This window comes from Orcinus orca, chromosome 20 (assembly GCF_937001465.1).
Source record: "Orcinus orca chromosome 20, mOrcOrc1.1, whole genome shotgun sequence".
NCBI classification, from domain to species: domain Eukaryota; kingdom Metazoa; phylum Chordata; class Mammalia; order Artiodactyla; family Delphinidae; genus Orcinus; species Orcinus orca.
Window position 1 is genome coordinate 19,072,976 of NC_064578.1, and position 25,136 is coordinate 19,098,111.

The window sequence follows — 25,136 nt, forward strand, 5'->3', positions numbered from 1 at the left end:
TCAACCGAAGAAAACTAAAGCTGGAAGTAACTGATAAAATCATAGATTGTCATTCAATAAACAATAAAAGGACTCATCATACATCCTGCCAAAACAAAAGAGTTACATAAATATTGACTAATAAACAAATATATCCTGCCAGTGCATACTCTGGGCCAACATCCAAAAGGTTAGGAGGCAGCTGGTTTAAAGTAAGATTCTGGGGCAAAGAACAGGGGAGGAAGGTCTCACCCAGTTTCTCCAGAGTTTGTAGCGTGTACACAGCAAAGAGCCTATAATCTGTATCTTTCCTGACAACCGGATTGAGTCTCAAATCTAGTTCTTTGAGGAAGGTTAAAGGCTGTAGGCGGGACACCTCCACTAAGGAAGGAATGTTGTTATAATATAAATTCAGGTCTTGGAGTGAACATAAATACTGGATGCCCTGCAAGGAAAAGACTACATTGTGAAACTGCACATTGGGAAGCACTAGGAATCTCACAGATAAAGATGGAAATACAACTATTACTTTCCATCCTTAAACAGTTACCTGAGACACCCATGAGAAAGGCAGGGTTGAAATTCCCATTTACTTGCCTGAGAATAAGAATGCTGCAGCCCATGGGCACTGGATGTGCTATACATTAAATAATTCATAGATATCATACATTTCCTCCTTTATAAGCTCTGACATCCAAATATCTGCGGTCAGTTCCCTACTTTTGTTGCCCCCCATCACTCTCCCAATCCAATCCTTCTCAGTGGTAGCCAGGCCAAGTCACTTTTGCACTTCTCTCACCCTTGCTATAACCACTCTCCTGACCCCAGGAGCACCTCAATTTAAAAGGGGAGGGAGGGAGGCAAAAGAAAGATGGTTCTGGGGAGAACGGCAGGGAAAAAAATTAAGTGTGTATGTATATGTTCTTATATCTCAAGACCTCACTTTTAGGGTGAATGGACCATATGGCAAAACAAAACAATGCGATCTCCAAGTCTTCCCTCCTGGACCAGTCAAGAGCCCCTTTTGTCCTTGTTTCACCCTTCAGAGTTACTGCCACCCTACAAGCTCCCCATCCTCCAATCAGTCAGTTCTCCTTGGTAGAAATGTTCTGCCTTCTTCTGTTCTATTTCTGTGGACTTAGCAACCCCACCCCCCTCCCCCTACTTCTCTAGCAACAGTACAATCAGAACTGGGACACTGGAGAAGAAAAGCCACAATTTTTCTCCTTTGCTAAAACTTACTATTGAAAATAATTGTTTAATTTTCATGTATTTGGCTAGTTAGGTGCTTGTGCCCAACACTAAATTTAAGGACAATATTTCAAAACATGTACATATATGTATAATCACATACTGTTAGTAGTAAAAATGGTTACCATAAAAGGAACTCTGTCATTGAGAGTTATTTCAGAAAGGTTAAATTATTTTCCATCATGTATTTATAAAATAATGTTTTTATTCTCCTCTCATTTAAAATTAACCTTTTTATAATTGCAGGAAGTTTAGAAAACTCAAAGATATATTCAAAACATTTCTGAATAGAACACTGTTTACAGTTGGATGCATTTCTTTCTGGCTTTTTTCAGTTCCACTAACTTCTACATTGTGAAAGGGTCAATGGTTGGGAATATTTATCAGTGCTTTTGGCCTCACTCTCAGGGCAGTACACCATTAGGACTGTCTTTAAATGTGTCTGATGTCCCAGCTCAAGTAATCTTTTAATGTCTCATTGTAAAAGTCAAGGAAACAATTCTTATCCTCCTCTCATGTTTCCCAGTTGGCATAAATTCATGTATTCCCCAATGCTACACTAGAACTAAACACAAAACATTTCTCCCCTGGGAAAATTAAGCAAAATGATTCAGAACTGCTAGAGATGAATACATGCAGATAAATCATAGATGCAAAAAAATTTGTAAAACTAACATTTATTAAGTACTTCCTATATGCCAAACACTACAGGAGCCTTATATATGTAATATTTGATTACACGTGCTAATTTGATTAATCTTCACAACAGTTTTCAGCCAATTTACAGAAATGGAACAAAAGAGAGTAAAAAAGCAAATGACAGCAATGTTCACTCAATTTTTTTTAGTCTGAAAAGAGCAATCAGATAAAAATATATATGAGAAGAGGAGACCTAAATAACTCTGTACTAATACTTTCTGAAATTTGTGGGCCAAATACAAAGGGCTGTTATCAAAGAGTCTAAAGACCTAGTTCAACTTGGAATTTCTGCTTTTAGAATCCTAGTTGGAAATTTGATCTAGCTTGGATTTCTTCTTTTGGGGCCCTTAGTTTTAGACCTTGAGATTGGGTCTAATTTGTATTGTTGAACAAGTTTCCCCTAAGAAATGCAAAACTGGAGGAATAATCCAGATCATTAACCAATCCTGGATAGAATCTGTCTTTCACCTTCAGTCTTGCACAGAAGGGCTTTATCAAGACAGCCCCATAGCTGGGCAAAAAGGGAACAGTGGAAGAAATACCATTTGGGGGTCTATGCAAAGAAAATAAAACTTCCATCCCTGTGTGTGTGGGCATTTATATTTGTAGAGCTCTTTCTGTGTGTTTGCTAATCCTCACACTTTCTGCTTAAGCATGCTCCCACCTACTTTCCTAAACTGCCCTCTGCACCACCACCTCCTGGCATGGAAATTTTTGTTTTTAAGACCATCATCTCCTCCCCCTCCTAGAAAAAACTCACAGTAGCAACTTAGGCCATGCACCAACATCATCAGAATCCCCTGGGAATGCCCTGGACCCACCACAGATTTATTAACTTAGAGTCTCTCTCGGAATAGGGACTAAGACTCTGTACTTTTATTATTATTATATATTTATTTATTATTATTTTTTTTTTTTGGCCATGCCGCATGGCTTGTAGAATCTTAGTTCCCTGACCAGGGATTGAACCTGAGCCCTCAGCAGTGAAAGCAGAGTCCTAATTGCTGGACCACCAGGGAATTCCCAAGAATCTGTACTTTTAACAGTGCTCCTCATAATTTTTTTAACACACATTAAAAATTGTACTATTGCCCTAAGCAGTGATAGTTTAATATAGTTTTCTCTCAGTATAAAAGGAATTTTTTCCCAATATCTTATAATAAAAAAATGTCAAACATAAAAGAATTTCACAGTGAATAGTAAAATTTAGTTTGGAAACATTTAAAAGGAAGATGCTATATTCCCCAGGCTGATATTATCTACCTTTTATTTCTTCCCATCAAAAAAATAAACTGACTGGTCATAGAATGTAGAACTTACCTTCAGGCTAGTGATCAAATTTCTTGATAAATCTAAGGATCGGAGACTTTTAAAATTTCTGAAGGCATCACCAATGGAATGGATTTTTCCAGCGTAAGATCCCTGCAATGAAAGAGACTCCACCAGTTCTGAAAAGAGATCATCAGTAGATATATTATGATCTCGGCTTGGATAAAGAGCAGAGTCACTGAAAACAGGCCTTCCTTCCTCCCGTATCTCATCTGTGAAAGATCCTACATTCAAGGCTCATAAGAAGATCAGATCATCCTTTTAAAAGCATCAATATGGGGCTTCCCTGGTGGCGCAGTGGTTGAGAGTCCGCCTGACGATGCAGGGGACATGGGTCCGGGAAGATCCCACATGCCATGGAGCGGCTGGGCCCGTGAGCCATGGCCGCTGAGCCTGTGCATCCGGAGCCTGTGCATCCGGAGCCTGTGCTCCGCAACGGGAGAGGCCACAACAGTGAGAGGCCCGCGCAAAAAAAGCATCAATATGGTCTTACGCAGTGACACCAAGCCTTGGTTTTACAGAACCCTTGAGTTCTCTAATTACCCTGAAGGATGTAGTAAAAGTCTCCAAAAGTTCTCAAAACAAACAAATTCAGCAATCCCACTGTGAGGATTTAGCCCTATAGATAATACTCACAACATTTTGCCAGGATATATAATGTAGACCAGAAGGATGTCAATCACAGGAAAGTTTTAGGAGGAAGGAAGGGAGGGAGGGAGGGAGGAAAAGGAGAAAAAGAAAACTGTCAAAGAGCCCATCAGGAGAAGAGTAGAACTAGATGGCCTAAGCAGCAGTTCATTGATACAATGGACAATGTACTAGATTTGTGACCTTGTACAAGTCACTTAACTTCTCTGTGCATCAGTTTCCTTATCTGTAAAATGGAGATAATAGTACTTACCTCACAAGATGTTGTAGGGATTAAATGAATATATATATATATGTGTGTATATAAAGATACATACATATATATGTGTATGTATACAAAACTTAGAATAGTGCCTGACACATGGTGCTATATACATGTTAATTATTGTTATGCAGTCATTAAAAAGAATGAGGTAGATTTGTAGATGCTCATATGGAAAGATCTCCAAGACATTAAGTGAGGGAAAAGTATGACTCTGTGTCTGGGTGTGTGATTGTGTTTTAAAGAATATATATGTGTGTGTGTGTGTGTGTAGGTATGTGGGTATATGTGTATATATATATATGTATATACACACATACATATGTACATGCATACATATATGTCAACTAGACTTCTAACAGCACTGAAAAGAGGAGAATCTCAAAACTGCCAATAGGAGCTCACTGGCAAGTGTGGTGGGCCAAAATGAGAACAGCAACCAAAACTGGAAGGAGTTTCTGCAGAATCCCATTTGCAGGTGACTGCCAGGGGATTGCATTGAAATAAGCTCTTAAGGTGCTGGAGCAGTCTGGAGCAGTCTAGGACCTATAAACTATAAAAGTATGAAACTGAAGATCCCTTTCAAGGCAAGCCTCATCCCTGAGAGAAATCAGTGGGAGTAGAATCCACATTGAAGGGGATAGAGACAATAGGTTCAAAAGAAAGAGAAGGTCCAGATACAAGTCAGGGAGGGAGGCAGAGATGGCAGTTCTCCGCAAACTTAAAGCCCTATTTTTAGTACTTTGTGAACACAACAGAAGAGGGAGCTCCAAAACCTTGAAACTAGGAAAGCTATTCTGGCCCACTCTTCCCATCTAAAAGTATAGAAAACGTAATGCACTTTAACAAAGAGACACAGAAAAGGTTTACAGTCATATTTTATATGAGGTTATTAAAACAAAAAAGAAAAAAGAGCAGAATAGCATCCTTAAAGAATGAAAGCACTCCAAAAAGATACATCCACAAAACAAATGAAAATTTTAACTTAGTATTTCAAAACAAATTTCAAAAGCTAAAAGATGTCATAACAAAATATAACAGTTCTCAAAACATGCTCCCTAGACCCCTGGAGGTCCCTGAGACATGTACAGGGGTCCACAAAATCAAAACTATTTTTAAAAATTATTTTCATAATAATATTAGAACATTAATAGCTCTTTTTGCTGTGTTGACATTTGCACGTATGGTGTAAAAGCAAAAACTACTGAGGCCTTAGGATGAGTCAAGGCAGTGGCATCAAACTTCATTCTTAGTCATTGTATTCGTCACCATTGTATGCTTGCAGTTAAAAAAAAAAGCCACTTTCTCTTAAGAATGCCCTTGAAAAAGCAATAAAAATGGTTAATTTTCGTAAATCTTGACGCTTGAGTATGTCTTTTTTATATTGTGTGACCAAACAGGAAGTACGCATGAAGTACTTCTGCTTAATACTGAAGTATGGTGGGTGCCTTGAGGGAAAACACTTGTGTGGATTTTGAGATGCCAGCTTAACTAACACCCCCCCTTTTTTTTTTAGAACACCATTTTTACCTGAAAAATCTGACATACTATGGTTATTCAGACTTGAATAGTTGGCAGACATTTTCTTGAAAATAAAGTGAGGCTGTCACTTCAGGAAAACAAGTGACAGCAACTGTTGTCAATTATAACATATGAGCTTCCAAGCTGAAATTAGAATTTTGATAAACTTGTATTTGCCATCATAAACTTGATAGATTCCAAAACCTAAAGATATCTCTGATGAGATTTGTGATGATACTAACAAACATGATTTTTTAATGTTACAAAATGAACTTTGCCAGTATTTGGAAGACAGACATAACTCAGTGAGTTAATATTTTTCAAATGACGGATGCCTGATGTTATTACAAAATCATACACGGGTAAAAGATCTGTTTAAATGCAAAATTACCTGGGGAATTCCCTGGTGGTCCAGTGATTGAGTCCGCCTTCTAATTCAGGGGACGCAGGTTTGATACCTGGTCGGGGAACTAGGATCCCACGTGCCACGGGGCAACTAAGCCCTCGCCACAACTACTGAGCACGTGTGCCTCAACTAGAGAGCCCGTGTGCCGCAAACTAAGGGGTCAAACGCTCTGCAGTCTGTGCATTGCAACTAGAGAGAAGCCTGTGTGCCACAAGGAAAGATCCTGTGTGCTGCAACTAAGACCCGACGCAGCCAAAAATTAAAAAAAATAAAAATAAATGCAAGATTACCAATGGATTTTTTTTTTTTTTTTTGCGGTACGCGGGCCTCTCACTGTTGTGGCCTCTCCCGTTGCAGAGCACAGGCTCCGGATGCGCAGGCTCAGCGGCCATGGCTCATGGGCCCAACCGCTCCGTGGCATGTGGGATCCTCCCGGACCGGGGCACGAACCCGTGTCCCCTGCATCGGCAGGCGGACCCTCAACCACTGCACCACCAGGGAAGCCCCTGCAGTGATCATTTTGCAATGTATACAAACATCAAACCATTATACTGTATGCCTGAAACTAAGTTAATGTTATATGTCAATTATATCTCAATTAAAAGATTAAAAAAGGGGCTTCCCTTGTGGCGCAGTGATTGAGAGTCTGCCTGCCGATGCAGGAGACACGGGTTTGTGCCCTGGTCCGGGAAGATCCCACATGCCGCGGAGCAGCTGGGCCCGTGAGCCGTGGCCGCTGAGCCTGCGCATCTGGAGCCTGTGCTCCGCAGCGGGAGAGGCCACAACAGTGAGAGGCCCGCATACCAAAAAAAAAAAAAAAGATTAAAAAAAATATTTTTAAAGAATCAGTGGTTGCCAGAGGTTACATACTGTATGATTACAACTATATGACATTCTGAAAAAGGCAACAGGAAAAAGGTCAGTGGTTTCCAGGGGTTCAGTGGTGAGGAATGGAAGAATAGGTGGAGCACTGGGGATTTTTAGGGCAGTGAAACTGTTCTGTTGATACTGTAATGGTGGACACATGACTATACATTTGTCAAAACCCCCAGAACTGTACAACACAAAGAGTGAACCCTAATGTAAACTATCGACTTTAGTTAATAATAACGTATTATTATTGGTTCAACAACCATAACAAATGTACCATGTGAATGCATGATATTAATAATAGGAAAACTGAGAGGGGATATGGGGGAGGTGTGATGGGGGGAAGAGTATATGGGAACTCTTTTATCCTTTCTTTCTGTACAAACTGTGCCTCAGGATAACCAAATAGTTGGCATGAGGAAATATCTTTTTATGTAAGTATTACAACTAACAAATACTAAAGAATTTTAAAATTATCATTTTGCAATCCCGAATGAATTAATGGATCCTAGGCAATCATATTCAATGACTGATAATATCACAAAAAGAACACCAGATGTTATATACTTCCTGATGGAAGTATACACCATCACTTACGAAGTGGTCTTGCAAAAAAACCCAAAAAAACAGGGACTTCCCGGGTTGCGCAGTGGTTAAGAATCCGCCCGCCAGTGCAGGAGACACGGGTTCGATCCCTGGTCCTGGAAGATCCCACATGCTGAGGAGCAACTAAGCCCTTTCACCACAACTATTGAGCCTGTGCTCTAGAGCCCACGAGCCACAACTAACTGAGCCCGCGTGCTGCAACTACTGAAGCCCACGTGTCCAGAGCCCATGCTCTGCAACAAGGGAAGCCACTGCAGTGAGAAGCCCGCACACCTCAATGAAGAGTAGCCTCCCCTCACCACAACTAGAGAAAGCCTGTGCACAGCAATGAAGACCCAACGCAGCCAAAAATAAAATAAAAATCAAACCTGAATGTGATCAAGCCTTATCTAACTACCAATTCATAGGAAATACAAGGAACAGAGGTAAATGTTAAACATCCTAGGAATGTAGTGAGCAAAATCCAGATTGTAAGAAATTATTCAGGACATGACTAGTTTCTTCAAAAACAATAGAAAATACAAGAAAAATAATGGGAAGAACCTGTAGATCAAATAAGATTTAAGGTAAATATCAACCAATTGCAATAGACCTTACATAGATCCTGATTCCAAAAATTAAAAAAAAAGAAAAACTGTATAGGACAGTGGGGAAATTAGAAAACTAATTGGATATTTGATAATATTAAGAAATTACTGTTAAGTATTTTTAGGTTTTATATGTGATTTTTAAAAAAGAGTTCCAGGGACTTCCCTGGTGGTGCAGTGGTTAAGAATCTGCCTGGCAATGCAGGGTCCACGGGATCGAGCTCTGGTGGGGGAAGATCCTACATGCCGCGGAGCTACTGAGCCTGTGCTCTGGAGCCCCTGCTCTGCAACAAGAGAAGTCACCTCAATGAAGAGTAGCCCCCGCTTGCCATAACTAGAGAAAGCCCACGTGCAGCATCGAAGACTCAAAGCAGCCAAAAATAAGTTAATTAATTTAAAAGATTTACTGTTAAGCCATGGTAATTACAAAAGTCTGATATTGGTGCAGAAGTAGATAAACTGAACAATGGAACAGAACAGAAAACCCAGAAACAGACCCATATTTATAAAGTGACTTGGAATATAGCAGAGATAACACTACAAAATAGGTTCTGGGAAAACTGGCTATTAGCATAGAAAAGTACAATTATATTATATCACATATCATATATAAAAATAAACTCCAAATAGATTAGATTTTTTTTAAATTTGGAATCCATTGTTTCCAGATATCAAACGAAACAGATCATAGTTAATTAATTAATTTATTTATTTATTTTTTGGCTTCGTTGGGTCTTCATTGCTGTGCTCAGGCTTTCTCTAGTTGCGGGGAGCGGGGGCTACCCTTCATTGCGGTGCGCGGGCTTCTCATTGTGGTGGCTTCTCTTGTGGAGCACGGGCTCTAGGTGTGTGGGCTTCAGTAGTTGTGGCGCACAGGCTTAGCTGCTCCGCGGCATGTGGGATCTTCCCCTACCAGGGCTTGGGCCCGTGTCCCCTGCATGAGCAGGCGGATTCTTAACCACTGAGCCACCAGGGAAGCCCCTGGATAGATTAGACATAATGTGAAAAGCAAAGCTGCAGAATTTTTAGAAAAAAAATGCAGGACCCTATTACATCAGTGTAGGGGAAAACTTCATAAATAAGACACAAAAATCACACATCATAAGGAAAAATAAACTTGACTACCTTAAGATGAAAAATTTCTGCATGACAAAGGATAAATATTTATTAGAAATTTTTAGTACAGAGAAATATAACAAAGAAAACAAACATACAGAAAAGGTCTATAATTGTACCACCAAGATTATCCCTTTGGATATTAAAAAGAAAGTAATGCTTATTACACAGCCAGAAAATTCTAACAGTACAGAAAAGTACAGAATAAAAGTAAAAGCCTCTCTCCCCCAAGGTGACCACTGTGATTTTATATAGAAGAATTTTAGAATGCATATACCAGCACATTCATTTAACTGAAAAGTATCCATGTTTTGGGAATTCCCTGGCCATCCAGGGGTTAGGACTCTGCTCACTCACTGCCCAGGGCCTGGGTTCAATCCCTCGTTGGGGAATGAAGATGTGCAAGCCACGTGGCGGAAGGATAGAAAGAAAGAAAGAAGGAAGGAAGGGAGGAAAGAAAAGTATCCATGTTTTATTGGTAAGTAAAAAAAGCAACTTGCCAAATAGTATATATGCTCTATTCCTTAAAAAAATATAAAAGGATACCTATGTATATATGTTTGTATAAGCAACAGAAAAGGAGAGGGAAGAATATTCTTTTACTTTAGATACTTTTGTTATCATTTGAATTGTCAGAATGAGCACAATTTTGTTATTCACATGTAATAAAAACAAGCTAACAAGCAAAAAAAAAAAAATCCTGCCACATATTATTCTAGCTGGAAAATGGAAGGGGTATGTGCCCCCCCAAATCAAATTGAATAAATTTTTTAAAAAGAAGGAAAAAAGAAAAGAAAGGTACACCAGTATGTCAAGCCAATGATGCTTTTCTTAGATAACTTGTAAATTAGGGGAGCTCAAAGTATTAATAGTTTGGAAAAGAAAAACCTGAAATATCTACATCAATCTATCTATATGCACACCAAACCATTATCTTTGGGGTGGGGTGGGGGATTTCCAGAAGAAGGACCGATTAATACCCTCTTTGCTCACTCATGTAGTGTTTGACTGTTACCAGCATGTATTAATTTTGATAAATTTTAAATAACAAATAAGTTAAATAAAATAAAACCAAGTTATTGCATATCTCACAAATAAAAAGTACTAGAGGAAGAAAGGTAACTTTGTTACGGTTAGAGCGCAGGCTCTGGAATCAGAGTCCTGGGTTAATAAACTCTGGCTGCATTACTTACGGCTGTGCGGCTTCGGGCAAGAGTCTAAACCCAATTTTCCTCAACTGTAAAATAGGAACAGTAACAGCATCTGCTTCACAGGCTTGTTATGGGGATTAAATAATGCAGGGAAAGCATTTAACACAGGGCCTGCCATTACGATGCAGTGAATTTAGGAAGGGTAAAAGTTGAATCAGGAACGCTGATAATTTTCCCAACATTTCTACTCCTTAAAAACTTAGAAAGCAAGCTGTGTGAGTCAGACCCCAGGTCAGAGGTGGGGTCAGCAGTCATTCCGCCCGTTTTACCTCTAGGACGAAGTCAAGGTACTGATCTAAACGCCTCGAGAGATCAGCTGCTATTCCTTTTACATCAGACCCCTTTCTGAGTCTCATAAGGAGGCTACGCATCCAGATGGATCAAATGAATCGCCAAGTTCTCGAGGTGAAGACTGGACGAAGAGAGGGGCTGATGAAGGAACATCCTTTCCCATTTCACCCCAACCAGGAAAAGCCCTCCTGGGTCGTTAGTTTCCAAAACTGCCAAAATTAACGCCCTTTGTGGCTCCTCAATAGCACCCCGACCTCAAAAGCCCTTCTCACCGCGCTTCCCTTCTCCCGCCAATGCCCCTCTTGGGGCTCATTTTCCTTCCACTAGTTCAGACTGTCCAGTTCTGTGTTCCTGGCCTCAGGGTCCGCGTAACCTTGTTTCTCCTTCTCCATTTTAGACTCGGCTTCTCTCCCTCAATTTCTCGCCCTCCGCCCCAGACTCCCCAGTTACTTCAGTTCCTTCACCTCTACTTCACTGTAACCCTTCCGCTTCAGTAACCCCTCCTCCGCCTCAGAGATCGCTCCTCCACCGCCGTTCCCCGCCATCTACCTCATATTCCTCTGCCTCCCCCTGTTTTCTCCCCTCAGCCTCTAACCCCAAGCTCCCGATCCAGGCCCTCCCGGCCTGGCCCTACCGGATTGCTCCAGGGTCAGCGCCCCCAGGCGGCGGATGCCCTCCTCGTCCAGCTCCCACTGCTCCGCCATTCCAGCCCACCTGCCCCACTCCGCCGCTCACCTGTCACCGCCCGCGAGGCCGCCCGGCGCGCTCCAAGCCCCGCCCCACGCTTCCAGGCCCCGCCCTGCCCCGCGCGCCGCGGCGCTTCCGGGGGCCGTTATTGCCCGGGTCACGCTCCTGCCCACCCGCCTCAGGACCCTAGACCATGGTATGGAGCCCGCCCTGGCGGGAGACCCCAAACCGCTAAAACTGCGAATGGGTGAGATGTGGCGGAGGATTAGGGCTGTGGGGTTAGGAACCTGACTCTGGGACACGGGGTGGATATAGCCCCAGCTTTGAAGGGTTTGGGGGCTAGTTCTGAGGAGTCAGAAGATAGTTGAAGTGTTATATAGCTCTGAGGGTGTGGGGGACGCCAGGTCTGAAGGGTGGGAGTGTGCTTCTGACGCGGTGGTCTCCATATCTCTAGTTCTTGGGAATGTTGTCTCTGAGGCAAGGCGGTGGGCGGGAGAGTGACCGTGGTGGGTGTGGGGGGATCTGAAGGATTGGGTTGGAGGGCAGCTCTCTGAGGCATGATGGGAAGCTCCAGATATAAAACGTTGTCTCTGAGGAGTTGAGGTCCTGTCTTTTTTTTTTTTTTTTAATTTTATTTATTTTTGGCTGTGTTGGGTGTTCGTTGCTGTGCGAGGGCTTTCTCTAGTTGCGGCAAGCGAGGGCCACTCTTCATCGCAGTGCGCGGGCCTGTCACTATCGCGGCCTCTCGTTGCAGAGCACAGGCTCCAGACGCGCAGGCTCAGTAGTTGTGGCTCACGGGCCTAGTTGCTCCGCGGCATGTGGGATCTTCCCAGACCAGGGCTCGAACCCGTGTCCCCTGCATCGGCAGGCGGATTCTTAACCACTGCACCACCAGGGAAGCCCGAGGTCCTGTCTTTAGAGCATGAGGCAGTTCTAGTTCTAGAAACTGATTTGAAAGGAGCTCCTCTGGGAGAGAGGGCTCAGCGTGGAAAAGAGAGATACCCTTTGGGATGGGGTCGGATGACTATGCTGGGGCTACCCCATTTCCTGCAGTCAATCTGGCAAGAAGCCTTTTGTCCTTCAAGTACTACAGGCCCCCAGCCTGTGACTGAGGGCTCTTCCCAGGCCGGGGTAGTTCTGCACTAACCAGCTCCTGAGCAGTCTTTGGGAAGAAAACTCTGGAAAGCATAACCACATCCTTAACCCCAACCCTCCCTCCAGCAGGCTTCTCTTGAGAGCCCACCTGTGGATGGGCCATGTACCTGTAAGAAGGAGGCAAACTCTGTGGCAAGACCTCTTGCCATACCCTATCTTTAAAGAGGAACTGAGACCAGAACTGTGGCTCACCTTCAAGGAGCAGGTTTTATTTGGCACCCAAAATATGCACACTTGGGACACTTTCACTGAGCTCTCAACCAGCCTGTCACCTTTAAGGAGAATAGAAAGCAAAATCAAGAGTCCTTGCATATTTATGCTTTCTGGTCTAGGTGGGGTCCTTAGTTACCCTCAGCTTGTCATGTTCAGCCTTACCTATGTTTAGAAAGGCCAGGACTTAAAAGCTTTGATTAGCTCACTAGATTGGCTTTTCCAGCTCTGCTTCTGTGAGTCGTGACACCATTACAGTTTGTAATCTTTCTCTTCATGTCCCTTTTAATTCTTCTAGCCTCAAACGGGCCATGTATAATTGTTTTTCTTTATATCTGAATATATCAACAAGGCTTGTTAGAAGAGAACCCCACCCCCTTCTTTATTGCATGCATTTATTTTCCTAACTCAGCTGTCAAAATAGGAGATGCAGATTTCTGTTGGAGAAGTGGGCTTTTCCTGCCTTGAGAAACCACCTCTTATTTTAACGTTTTTTCCCCCCACCAACATTTTAATACAAATTTTGAAACATTCAGAAATTTTGAAAGAATTTTACGGTGAAACTATATACCCACCACCTAGATTCTACAATGAACATTTTGCTGTAATTGTTTAATTACATATCCTCTATCCATCCTTCTATCAATTCATCTTAGCTTTTGATAAATTTTAAAATAAGTTACAAATATTGGTACATTGCAGCCCAATCACTTCAGCATGCGTAATGTTTACCTAGAATTTTTAACCTAAAACCATCAGTTATTTTTTACCAGCAAAACAGGTTTATTTGGGAGCAGTAAAGAACTGCAACTCAGGACATGCAACCAGGGTGAACCACATGCAAGTCGGGTAAAGCAAAAGAGGAAACTCTTTTATAGGGAGAAGGGGAAGTTGGGAGGGGCTGTTATAAACAAAAAAATCCATTGGAGGAAACTGGGAGTTTGAAGTATAGTGACTTTTCATTGGCTGAGTTGTGCCAGGCAAGGAGAAAATCTTTCTTCCTCCTGCTGGCCAATAGTAAGGTAGTATCACCTCCTGCTGGAGCTTTGAGTTATGTCTCTTCCGTTGGATCTTTTATTGACCTTGAGTGGCATGTGTGTGAGAGCTCCCTCTTCTGGCCTCCTGACTCCATTTTAGTGAGGCTTCCCTTTATTTTCACAAATTCAGTATTGTTTTATGGTTCTTTTTTAGGTAAAATGTTACATACTATTTACAACTAAATTTTTTATAAGAGTAGTGCTCCTTGAGTGTTTTTTTTCTATTAATATAATTTATTATAACAATAGGCCACATGATCATCTCTAGTGACCAGAATATGGTTTGGTTTTTTTTTTACATCTTTATTGGAGTATAATTGCTTTACAGTGGTGTGTTAGTTTCTGCTTTACTTGAGTGTTTTTTTTTTTAAGGTCTGATACAGATTGTTTGTATGTTTGATGGCTTTCTGCTTTTTTATAGTGTTGATAAGTTAGGTCATCTTGAAGCAAAATGGACAATTTGTTTATGAATAGATAACCTTCAACTTTTAACAATGAACTGAGGAAGGTTAATGATCTTTGCTGCTTTTGTATATATAAAAAGGAACCCACAGCATTCAGCCATCCTGCCATGGCCTTAATAATGTAATGTCTCTGCAGGTATGATTCCAAAAGAGCCCTGACATAGTCAGTGGGGAGGGGAGCACCTCATCATAACTCTTTCAAAAAGAGCTTTATTAAGATATAATTCACATACCTTTCAATTTACTATTTTAAAGTGTACTATTCAGTGGTTTTTAGTATGGTCACAGAGCTGTGCAGCCATCACCACAATCAATTTTAGAACATTTCCATCATCCCAAAGAGAAATTCCATACGTATTACTAGTCATTTTCCATTTCCCCTCCAACCTCCCCAGCCCTAGGCAACCACTAATCTATTCTCTCTCTCTCTAAATTTGCCTATTCTGCACATTACATATAGATGGAATAATATGTGGTCTTTAGCATCTGGCTTCTTTCACTTTGCATAATGTTTCAAGGTTTCGTCTATGTTCTAACATGTATCAGTACTTCATTCCTTTTTATTGACAAATAGCATTGCATTGTATGAATACATTACAGTTTGTTTACTAGTTCATCAGCTGATGGACATTTTGGTTGTTTCTACTTTTGGGCTATTATAAATAATTCTTCTATGAATGCCTGCAGATTTTGCTTGCAAATTTGCCTGCAAATTTTGTTTGGTCATAGGTTTCATTCCTCTTGCACTTATCTCTGGAAGTGGATTTGCGAACCATGTAAGAACTCTGTGTTTAATGTTTTGAGGAACCACTGAACTGTTTTGCAGAGCAGCTGCACCATTTTACACTCCCATCAGCAGTGTATGAGATTTCTAATTTCTCCAGTCTTTGTCAACACTTGTTATTATCTTTTTTTTTTTTTTTTTTTTTGCGCTACGCGGGCCTCTCACTGTTGTGGCCTCTCCCGTTGTGGAGCACAGGCTCTGGACGCACGGGCTCAGCGGCATGGCTCACAGTCCTAGCCGCTCCGCGGCATGTGGGATCTTCCCGGACCGGGGCATGAACCCGTGTCCCCTGCATTGGCAGGCGGACTCTCAACCACTGTGCCACCAGGAAAGCCCATTATCTATTATTTTGATTCAGGTCATCCTAGTGGGTGTTAAATGGTATCTCATTGTGAGTTTTGCTTTGCATTTCCCTAATGACTAATGAGGCTAAGTATGTTTTCATGTGCTATTGGCCATTTGTGAATCTTCTTTGAAGAAATGTCTATTTAGATTCTTAACCCACTTTTAAATTTGGTTATTTGTCTTTCTATTATTGAGTAGTAAATGTTCTTTTTACATAGTCTAAGTACAGATTCTTTATCAGATAGATGATTTGTTCCATTATATGTGTTGTCTTTTTACTTTCTGATGATGTCTTTTGAAGCACAAATGTTTTTACTTTTGATGAAGTTTTATTTATTTATTGGTTTGTTTATTTATTTATTTCACTTTTGCTTTTTGTATCTTATCTAAGAAGGCATTGCATAATCCAAGGTCATGAAGATTTTGTTTTCTTTTAAGGGTTTTGTATCTTTACCTCTTATTTTTAGGTTTATGATCCATTTGGTGTTAATTTTTTGTATGGTGTGGGGTAGGAATCCAACTTTTTTTTTTTTTTTTTTTTGCATGTGGATGTCCAGTTGTCCCAGCACCATTTTTTGAAAAGGCTCTTCTTTACCCATTGTCTTTTCTTGGCTCTCTTGTCAAAATTAATTAACCATAAATGCAATGGTTTATTTCTGGACTCTTAATTCCATTTCAGTTATTCAAATGTCTGTCCTTGTGCAGTAGCACACCATCTTGATTACTGTAGTATGTTTTTGCTTTGTTTTTTTTGTTTGTTTTTGTAGTATGTTTTGAAAGTGTGAAGTGTGAATCCTCAAATTTCATTCTCCTTTTTCAAGATTGTTTTGATTATTCTGGGTCCCTTGTATTTCCATATGAATTTTAACATCAGCTTGTCAATTTTTGCAAAAGAAAAAAAAGCAGTTGGAATTTTCATAGGGATTGTGTTCAATTGTACAATAGATCAATTTGAAGAGTATTGCTACCATAACAGTATTGTCTTCTGAATTCTTAATTACTTTGTTCTTTTTGATACTATTGTGAATGGAATTGTTTTCTTAATTTCATTTTTGTGTTGTTCATTGCTAGTGTATAAAAATACAGTTGATTTTTTATATTGATCTGTACCCTTCAACCTTCTTGAACTCATTTCTAATAATTTAATAGTGAATTCCTCAGGATTTTCTTTATGCAAGATCACATCATCTACAAATAGAAATAATTTTACTTCTTCCTTTCCAATATGGATGCTTTTTATTTCCTTTTATTGCATAGATCTCTTTTCATTTTCCCTTTAGGAGGAGCCTGGTATGCCTCATGAGTCAGCAGAGGATTTGTTTCATTTCAATGTCGGGGGCTGGCATTTCTCAGTTCCCAGAAGCAAACTCGCTCAGTTCCCAGACTCCCTGTTATGGAAGGAGGCTTCAGCGTTGACCTCTTCGGAAAGCCAGAGGCTGTTCATTGACAGAGATGGTTCCACATTCAGGCATGTGCATTATTACCTCTACACCTCCAAACTCTCCTTCTCCAGTTGTGCAGAACTGAACTTGCTCTATGAGCAAGCACTGGCTTTGCAGCTGATGCCTTTGCTGCAGGTAAGATACTCTTGTCTTCCAGGAGTGGTGATCAGTAACATAGGCCTTACATCACTAAAATATTGTGTCCTTTTATATATTCGTTGCTGAGATGATCCTCTTAATGAGGAAGTGTGATGAGTTAGATAAGGTAATAAACGGTACACTAGAAATGCATGTTCTGAATAAAGGATTTCATCCTGACTGTGCCTTATCTATGCCAGCAGCCACCACAGACCCAGGATAGGACTTTCCAGGCCTGAAAGGGTGTTCTTGACTCTTGGAAATCCTAGCTTAAGCTTCTTCTTTCTTTTGTTGTTGAATTTTAAAAGGTGGAAACACTAGAAATTGTAGGATTTTCTACATACACTGTGTCTGAGATTTAAAATCTAAAAGACTTGTCAAGAACATTACTTCTCGGGACTTCCCTGGTGGCCCAGTGGTTAAGAATCCTCCTGCCAATGCAGGGGACATGGGTTCGATCCCTGTTCCGGGAAGATCCCACATGCCGCGGAGCAACTAAGCCTGTGCACCACAACTGCTGAGCCTGCGCTCTAGAGCCCGAGAGCCACAACTACTGAGCCCATGTGCCTAGAGCCCGTGCTTCAGAACAAGAGAAGCCACCACAATGAGAAGCCTACTCGCCGCAACTAGAGAAAGCCCGTGCGCAGCAACGAAGACCCAATGCAGCCAAAAAATAATTAATTAATTAATTTTTAAAAAAAGGACATCACTTCTCACTGTGCCTGTTAGGTACACAGTGTTTACTTACAGCAAAGTAAAACGTCCTCCAAACTGCAGAATCTTTCATTTGTCTTCACTTCTCTGTTTTCCAAGACTTCTTTTCTCGGTGTAAGAGCTTTAAATACTTTTACTTTTAAACCATCATAGTATCACTGAAGAACATTACCTTCTTTCCTAATTTTTCTCCAGACTACAGAAATCATTTCTGTGGTTTATCTTAATTAGTTTATTCTTAGTTTTTGAACAATGATATTTTTTTAACCTGGAAGAACTAAATATTATGACTGGGAAGGACCATTGGCCATGCTCCATGTTAATCCTACTGTCTGGACAAGGTGTTGTTTATTCTGTCTTCACGAGCGCTGACTGACAAGCCACAGTGCAGCTCAGTGCACTATGAACTATGCCTCTCCAACACCTCAAAGAAGAGAATTGAGGTAGACCATGCATATCTGGGTCATATGGGAATGAGAACATTTCATAATGCATGTTTTTATGGACACTGTTTACAAAATCAGTGTTTTCTCTTAAAAGGTATTATACATTTGGAAATCAAAATCTTTAACATACTCCAGTGCAAGTTGTCGTATATTCTTTTCTTTTTATTTTTTTTAAAGTTACCTACCTGAAATAAAAATTTTTTCAACTATCCCAGGAACTGAGTACTAGAATTGCTTACAATTGGCTTCTAAATCACTTAAACAGCCCAGATTGTCAAGATGGCTGCTGATTTTTGGGGGGGGGCGGTTGCACCACACGGCTTGTTTACCGACCAGGGATCGAACCTGGGCCCCTGGCAGTGGAAACGCGGAGTCCTTACCACTGGACTGCCAGGGAATTCCCAAGATTGCTAATGATTCTATACCAAAGCACCATTTTGTGGGGAAAAGGAGGGAGTCACTTGCAGAAAATCAAAGAGATCAAGGCAATTTTTTGAAGAACAATTTTAAAGAGCACAAGCCTATTATACAGTTTATCAGCCCTTTAATTCCTTTGATGTCCTTGCTTCCCAAATTGAAACAAAATATATTTGGGAAGCAACTTCTAAATGGGAGGTAACAACTCAGAAGCCAATGAATTGGTCCAATTCCAAAGTTCCAAGTTGTGTGAGCAGTAGTATTTGAGGAATCATATGGATCTGCCTCCCTAAAACAGACCAAAAAATAAGTGCTTATGTTTTGGAAATCGTGCTCTAAATAAACATTTAGGCCGGCCCAGCTGAAGTGGTATTTATTCATTGAAGCAGGGTGTAAATATAGCTGGAGAATCAACAGCAATCTCAAGCAAATCAACAGCCTCACTCGTTTCCATCGCTTTCCCGACTCCTAAGGCCTGCCCACATACTCAGGTTCTTGCCTAAATGTACAAACATTTTGCTTGGAGAAAATGGAGTTTGCCAGTTCTCGTCTAAAGACCCTTCTCAGGCAGCCCACCTTAATGCATTCAGCCAGTATTTATTGAAAGCACTGTGGTTACCAGGCATTATTCCTATGGGCTTTAAGGAAAACATAGGATGATCCAATAAAAATATAATATAAACCACATATGTGAGCCACGTGTGTAATTTAAATTTTTCTAGTAGCCACATTAAAAAAAAAACCAAGTGAAATTAATTTTAATAATATATTTTATTTAACCCAGTATATTTAAATACTGTCATTTCAATATGTAATGAATATTTTAAAATTAATATATTTTACATTCTTTTTATGTACTAAGTCTTCAAAATCTGATGTGTATTTTACACTTAAAACACATCTCAGATTCAGACTATCACATTTCAAGTACTCAATAGCCATATATGGCTAATGGCTACCATATTGGACAGCACATATCTAAATTGTTCTAACCTGTTAGTGCTGCTCACTGTAGAGTCCTTCAGATTTAGCCCCTAGCAATAAAAATGGGACTTTGCCTCCCACTAACTAAAGTTCCCATGCACGCAACAGGAGGCATATCCTACACAGGATTATCTATAATATAGTAAACTTTGTTGGAAAGCCATATAGGAGCCAACAAGTAGAATGAGATGGGAAGCTTCTGGAGGACAGGTGCCTGAGCTCACACTGCTGCTCTGCTCTCTACCCTTCCTCATCCCCTCACATCCCTACCCTTTATCTCTCCCGTCCCCCAGCCCTGTCCACCTGCCCACCCCACCTCCCCCTGGCCTGTAGCTTTGGCCTTCAAAGGGCACGCTCAATACCTATTATTGTCTTGATTCTAAGTGTAACATTTATTGTGTATTGAGCACTAATCACAGGCCAAGCACTGGAGATATAGGCATAAACCATACAGCCATACAAGGTCAGATAGAGGTGTGTGCTATGAAGAATAGAGCAGTGTTTCCTGTGTAATAGTGAAGGAGGATGGCATTTCTGTATTCTAGAACTTCTTGGGGTTTCAGAATGTGTTTATATGATTTTCTTTTTGTATGTATAGTTTTTATTTATTCTGTCAGTCACTGCCCTCATAGTACTGGAATTTAGTTGAAAGAATAAAGCATTTACATCTAATCTGCTTGTTTTGTAATGTACTGATGTGTAGTATGTGGTAAGGAGATAGCAAGTGACTGAGGCCAGCTACTCCTTTAGAAAGAGTGGTCAGGGCTGGCCTCATTGACAAAGCAACATTTGAGCAGAAGACCGAATGAAAAAGGGACAAGTCATGCAGACGTCTGGGAAAGAGCTTTGAGGCATAAGGAACAACAAACACAAATGCCCTGAGGTTAAATGAGTGACTTGGGAGAGGCAGACTCAGCAGCCATTGTCAGGTGCAATGAGAAGTAAGGAGATGCCAGGACTTCCCTGGTGGTCTAGTGGTTAAGACTCCGCGCTTCCAGTGCAGGGGGTGTGGGTTCAACCCCTGCCCGGGGAACTAAGATTCCACATGCCATTCAGTGTGGGAAAAAAACAAAAAAAGTAGGGAGATGCCAGAAACAGATAAGGTCAGAGGAGGCTATGGACCAGATCTTGCAGAGTCTCACAGGTGACACTGAAGACCCAGGATCTATTCTAAATGTTATAGGTACCTCTCGGAGATGTTTAAAGAAAGAAGAAAAATTATCAAATTTAACATTTTAAAAGATCATTAGACCTTGGGTTAAGCAGTGTTTTCTCAGGTACAACATCAAAAGCACAAGCAACAAAGGAAAAAATAGATGAATTTTGAATTTCATCAAAATTTTAAAATTTTGTGCTTCAAAGGACACCATCAAGAAAGTAAAAAGACCACACACAGAATGGAACAAAATATTTGCAAATCACATATCTGATAAGGGACATGTATCCAGAATATATAAAGAACACTTACAACTAAACAACAGAAAGACAATCAAATATTAAAGTGAGCAAAGGATTTGAGTAGACATTTCTCCAAAGAAGATATACAAATGGGCAATAAGCACATGAAAAATGCTCAATATCATTAGCCATCAAAGAAATGCAAATCAAAACCATGATGAATTACCACTTCACATCCACTAGAATGCCTCTCATCAAAAAGACAGTAACCGGTGTTGGCAAAGATATGGAGAAACTGGAACTCTCATACATTGCTGATGGGAATGTAAATTTGTGCAACCTCTTTGGAAAACAGTCTGGCAGTTCCTCAAAAAGTTAAACATATCATTATGACCCAGCAGTTCCACTCCCACATATATACCCAAGAGAAATTAAAACCTACAGGATGTCCACACAAACACTTGTAGACAAATGTTCATAGCAGCATTATTCATAATAGCCAAAAAGTGGAAACAACCTGTATGTTCATCAGCTGATAAATGGACAAACAAAATGATATATCCATACAATGGATTATTATTTGTCAATAAAAAGGAATGAAGTACTGATACACGTAACAACAAAGATGAACTTTGAAATGTTATGCTAAGTGAAAGAAGTCAGACACAAAAGACTATATACTGTATGATTCCATTTATATAAAATGTGCAGAATACACAAAGTTAATAGGGACAGAAAGTAGATTAGTGGTTGCCTAAGGCCAAGGTATGGGGTGAGAAGGATAGGGTGAGCAAAAATAGGCAATGGACTGTAAATGGGTACAGGGTTTCTTTTTATCATGTTAAAATAGATTGTGATGATGGTTGCACAACTCTGTAAACATACTTAAAATCATTGAATTGTATAAGTGAGTAAATTTTATCATTTATATATAATATAAAACTTATTCACATTAGATATAATATGAAATATATTTCAATAGAGCTATAAAAACATCATTAACTTCTGGCTTGACATTAGACCTGGAGTCAGCAAACTATTTACATCCCATGGACCAAATCCAGCCTACTACCTTTTTTGTACAACCTGTGAGCTAAGAATTGCTTTTACAGTTTTAGATGGTTGAAAAAAATCAAAAGAAAAATATTTTGTGGCACATAAAAATTATATGAAATTCAGATTTCAGTGTTCATTAACAAACTTTTATTGGAACACACCAAGCTTATTTGTTTATATATTGTCTATAGCTGTTCTCAAGCCACAATACAGAGTTGAATAGTTGCAACAGGGACTATATTCTCAAAGCCTAAAATATTTACTATCTGGCCTTTTACAGAAAAAATTTTGTTGACCCCTGGCCTAGACTCTACTGGGGCAAGGGAGGAGCAGGAAGACAAGTTAGGAGGCTCCTGAAGCATTCAAATGAAAGATAGTGATGGTTTGGCCTAAGGTGGTAATGGTAGATTTAGAAGTGTTCAAATTCTGTATATGTCTTGATGACAGAACTGATAGGGTTTGCTGATGAATTGGAGGTAGAGTGAGAGAGAATGGATAACTCCTCTGTTTGTATCCTGGGCAATCAGGTGAAAGATGTATTCTGAGGTGCAGGCTCAGAGGGAAAAATGAGGAGTTTGGATTTGAATGTATTAAGTTTGAGAGGCAAGAAAATGGTGTTTGTTAAACATCCAAGTGGTGATGGGGAGGAGGCAGCCAGATGTATATGTGTGGAATTCATGGAAGCAGTCAGGTCTAGAGACATAAATTTGGAGTCATCAAAGTTGGTATGTAAATCCATGAGCCTGGATGCTTAGGAATGTCATATCTTGTTCACAGGGGAGATATAAACTAGTCATTACAGGTCTGTACATTAATGTCACAGTGCTTCCTAGGACCGTCTGTAATTTGGGAAGTCCCCTTTGTGTAAATGTAAGCTGCTCCAAGCCTCTCATGCTATCAGCTTGGTTGGGAGTCATAGCTGCTACTGCAGAGTGTGAAATTTTTCTTCAGGGTAACTCACAAGGGTTCAAGGTTCATGGCAGACTGTTGATTCCCTTTCACTTGCCCCCTTGAAGTCCACTGAGGACTTAGTACGTTGACAGTATATGCTGCTTGCGTTTCCTTTTTCATTGCCTTCTGAGGACTTCTAAGTTTGGAAACTTAAATCGTTCCACCTGTGAGTGTTCGGCTACCAGCAAGCAACCCAAAAACGCCTGCATTCCTTGTGCTCAAGGGAGCCAGAGAGTTTTTATGTTGATCACACAAATGATGCTTTTAAGAAAACAGACCACTGACGAGTCTCACATTTCCTATTACTCATGATGTGAAGACAGATTACCACTGTGATCTTGTAAAGGAAGATTATGTAAACAGCAGATATTTATCCCAACAGTGTAGCTCATCTGTGGATATGGGTAAGTGGACAGCTCAAGTGTAAATGCCTTGACATGGCATCAGGGCTCCTCACAGGACAGCCCATCTGCTTGTCCTGACTCATATCCCAACACATATACATACCTACATGCATGCATGGGCACATACGCATGCACATATGCGCGCACACACACACACACACACACACCCCTCAGTGTTCAGGCATGTCACTGAGCACCCTAAATGCTTTCTCTCCACACCTTTTCACTTGCTGTTCCCTCTTTCTAGAATGCTTCCCCTTCAAGATTTAGCCTAAATGAGGCCCACTGGAAGACTAGCCTGACATTTCCAGGTAGAGTTTTGCCTCTCTGCTCTCAGATCAGTGCTAATTCTGTTGAGACCATGTATTCATAATGTCTTTCTCCCTCACTAGCTTGTATTCTTTTCATGTTCACATTCCCAGCATCTCAGTACTGGGCCTGTAACAGGTGTTTAATAAATATCTTCTGAGAGAACATTGAATGATATACCCAAGATGACCTGTGAAGGCTGAATCTACTTCAGGGTGAGGGGGCTGGAGCTGGCAGTGGAGGGGCAGGTTTGAGACGACGATACGTGTGTCTTATTTGGCTTGTTTGGCTGATAGCAGCTGTTCTGAATATCCTTTTGTTCTACCGGCCTTGCTTCCTTTGAGCTTCCAAGTGGTGCTGGCCCTCCTTGTCTTTACAAAGCAGTTGGAGATTTGCAATCTCCCCCAAGCTCTCTTACCATCACATTCCTTCCAACAGTCCACATCAGAGCATAAGGCATCTCTGAGCACTGCTGCTGCTTTGGAAAACCTCCGTTAAGTCCCAAGGCTCTGCCAGTAGGGCATTTGTCAGCCATCTTTTGGCAACCACATACACACACACACACACACACACACACACACTTGCCCCTGTGCCATCAGTCTTATGTTCCATCTGATTGACATATTTTTTCACTATTATCTAGGCCGAAAGCAATATCAGTTATCCTTGTGCTAGCAAGTAGCCATTTGAATTCAGGTCTGTATTTCCCTAAAGAAATCCTCCCTGTAATAACTTTCTGGGCCATAATATATAAAGAGTAAAATTACTAGAAGTAATATTCAGGCAGAAAAAAAGGGAATTGAAGTCCACAGAAGACCAGCCACATGCTCTGTGGCAACTTCAGTCAGCAAAGCCAAAGGACAGCTGGAAGCATGGGCTCTCTGAAGTGCTCTTCACTCATTCATTCATTCATTCCACAAAAATATATTGAGATCCCACAGACACTATTGTGGGTGCTGCAAATACAGCAGAGAACAAAACAGGCAGGGTCCTCCTGGCCTTGGAGATTATATCTATTAGGGGAGACTGGCAGACAGTAAATAAATAAGTAGGTGTTATTGAGACCAACAAGGCATGTTGAAGGGGTTAAGGGATGCTTCCCATGGATTCTTACAGCACCCAAATGGCTTCCCATGAGAAGAAGCCCTTGTATTTCTAGAAATCAGAGCAAGGATTGGCTGAGAAAGTTTAGAAAAAAACCTAGTTGAGGCTCCTGGGCCTAATGCTTCCAGCATGTCTTGAGTGGCAGGAATTGCGATCTTTGTAGATTTACTTGTTTGTGTGTTTTTGTTTTTGTTTTTTCCTTTTCAAGATTTGTCAAGCACACCTTTTTGGGGGGAAAATGGTACTGCTTACACTTTACATTAGTGGAAGTAGCAGGAAATGGAGATTTCATTTCTATAAATTAGATCATTCTTC

The 25,136-nt window shown here is 40.6% G+C and overlaps 2 protein-coding genes across 11 annotated transcripts in view; one reads left to right on the top strand and one right to left on the bottom strand.

Annotated features, from left to right (window-relative positions):
- The window catches only part of LRRC36 (leucine rich repeat containing 36), a 46,390-nt gene extending 34,891 nt beyond the window's left edge, over window positions 1–11,499 (bottom strand). For both annotated transcript variants that reach the window (XM_049703746.1, XM_004280860.4), the window contains exons 1-3: window positions 11,411–11,499; window positions 3,250–3,377; window positions 232–424 (exon numbers count right to left, since the gene is read on the bottom strand). In XM_049703746.1, coding sequence (XP_049559703.1) covers window positions 232–424; window positions 3,250–3,377; window positions 11,411–11,480 — 391 coding nt within the window. In that variant the 5' untranslated portion in view covers window positions 11,481–11,499. The remainder of the gene's footprint in view (window positions 1–231; window positions 425–3,249; window positions 3,378–11,410) is intronic.
- A 41-nt stretch (window positions 11,500–11,540) lies between these two features.
- The window catches only part of KCTD19 (potassium channel tetramerization domain containing 19), a 32,193-nt gene continuing 18,597 nt past the window's right edge, over window positions 11,541–25,136 (top strand). For 7 of the 9 annotated variants that reach the window (XR_007474425.1, XM_004280861.3, XM_033407702.2 and 4 more), the window contains exons 1-2: window positions 11,541–11,659; window positions 16,739–17,035. Coding sequence is in view for 7 of the 9 variants with exons in the window: in XM_004280861.3 (XP_004280909.1) it covers window positions 11,657–11,659; window positions 16,739–17,035 (300 nt within the window). In the remaining 2 variants the exon portion in view is untranslated. Of the gene's footprint in view, window positions 11,711–16,738; window positions 17,036–25,136 lie in introns of all 9 variants that reach the window. The other 2 variants (XM_033407703.2, XM_049703744.1) reach the window with 2 other exon arrangements.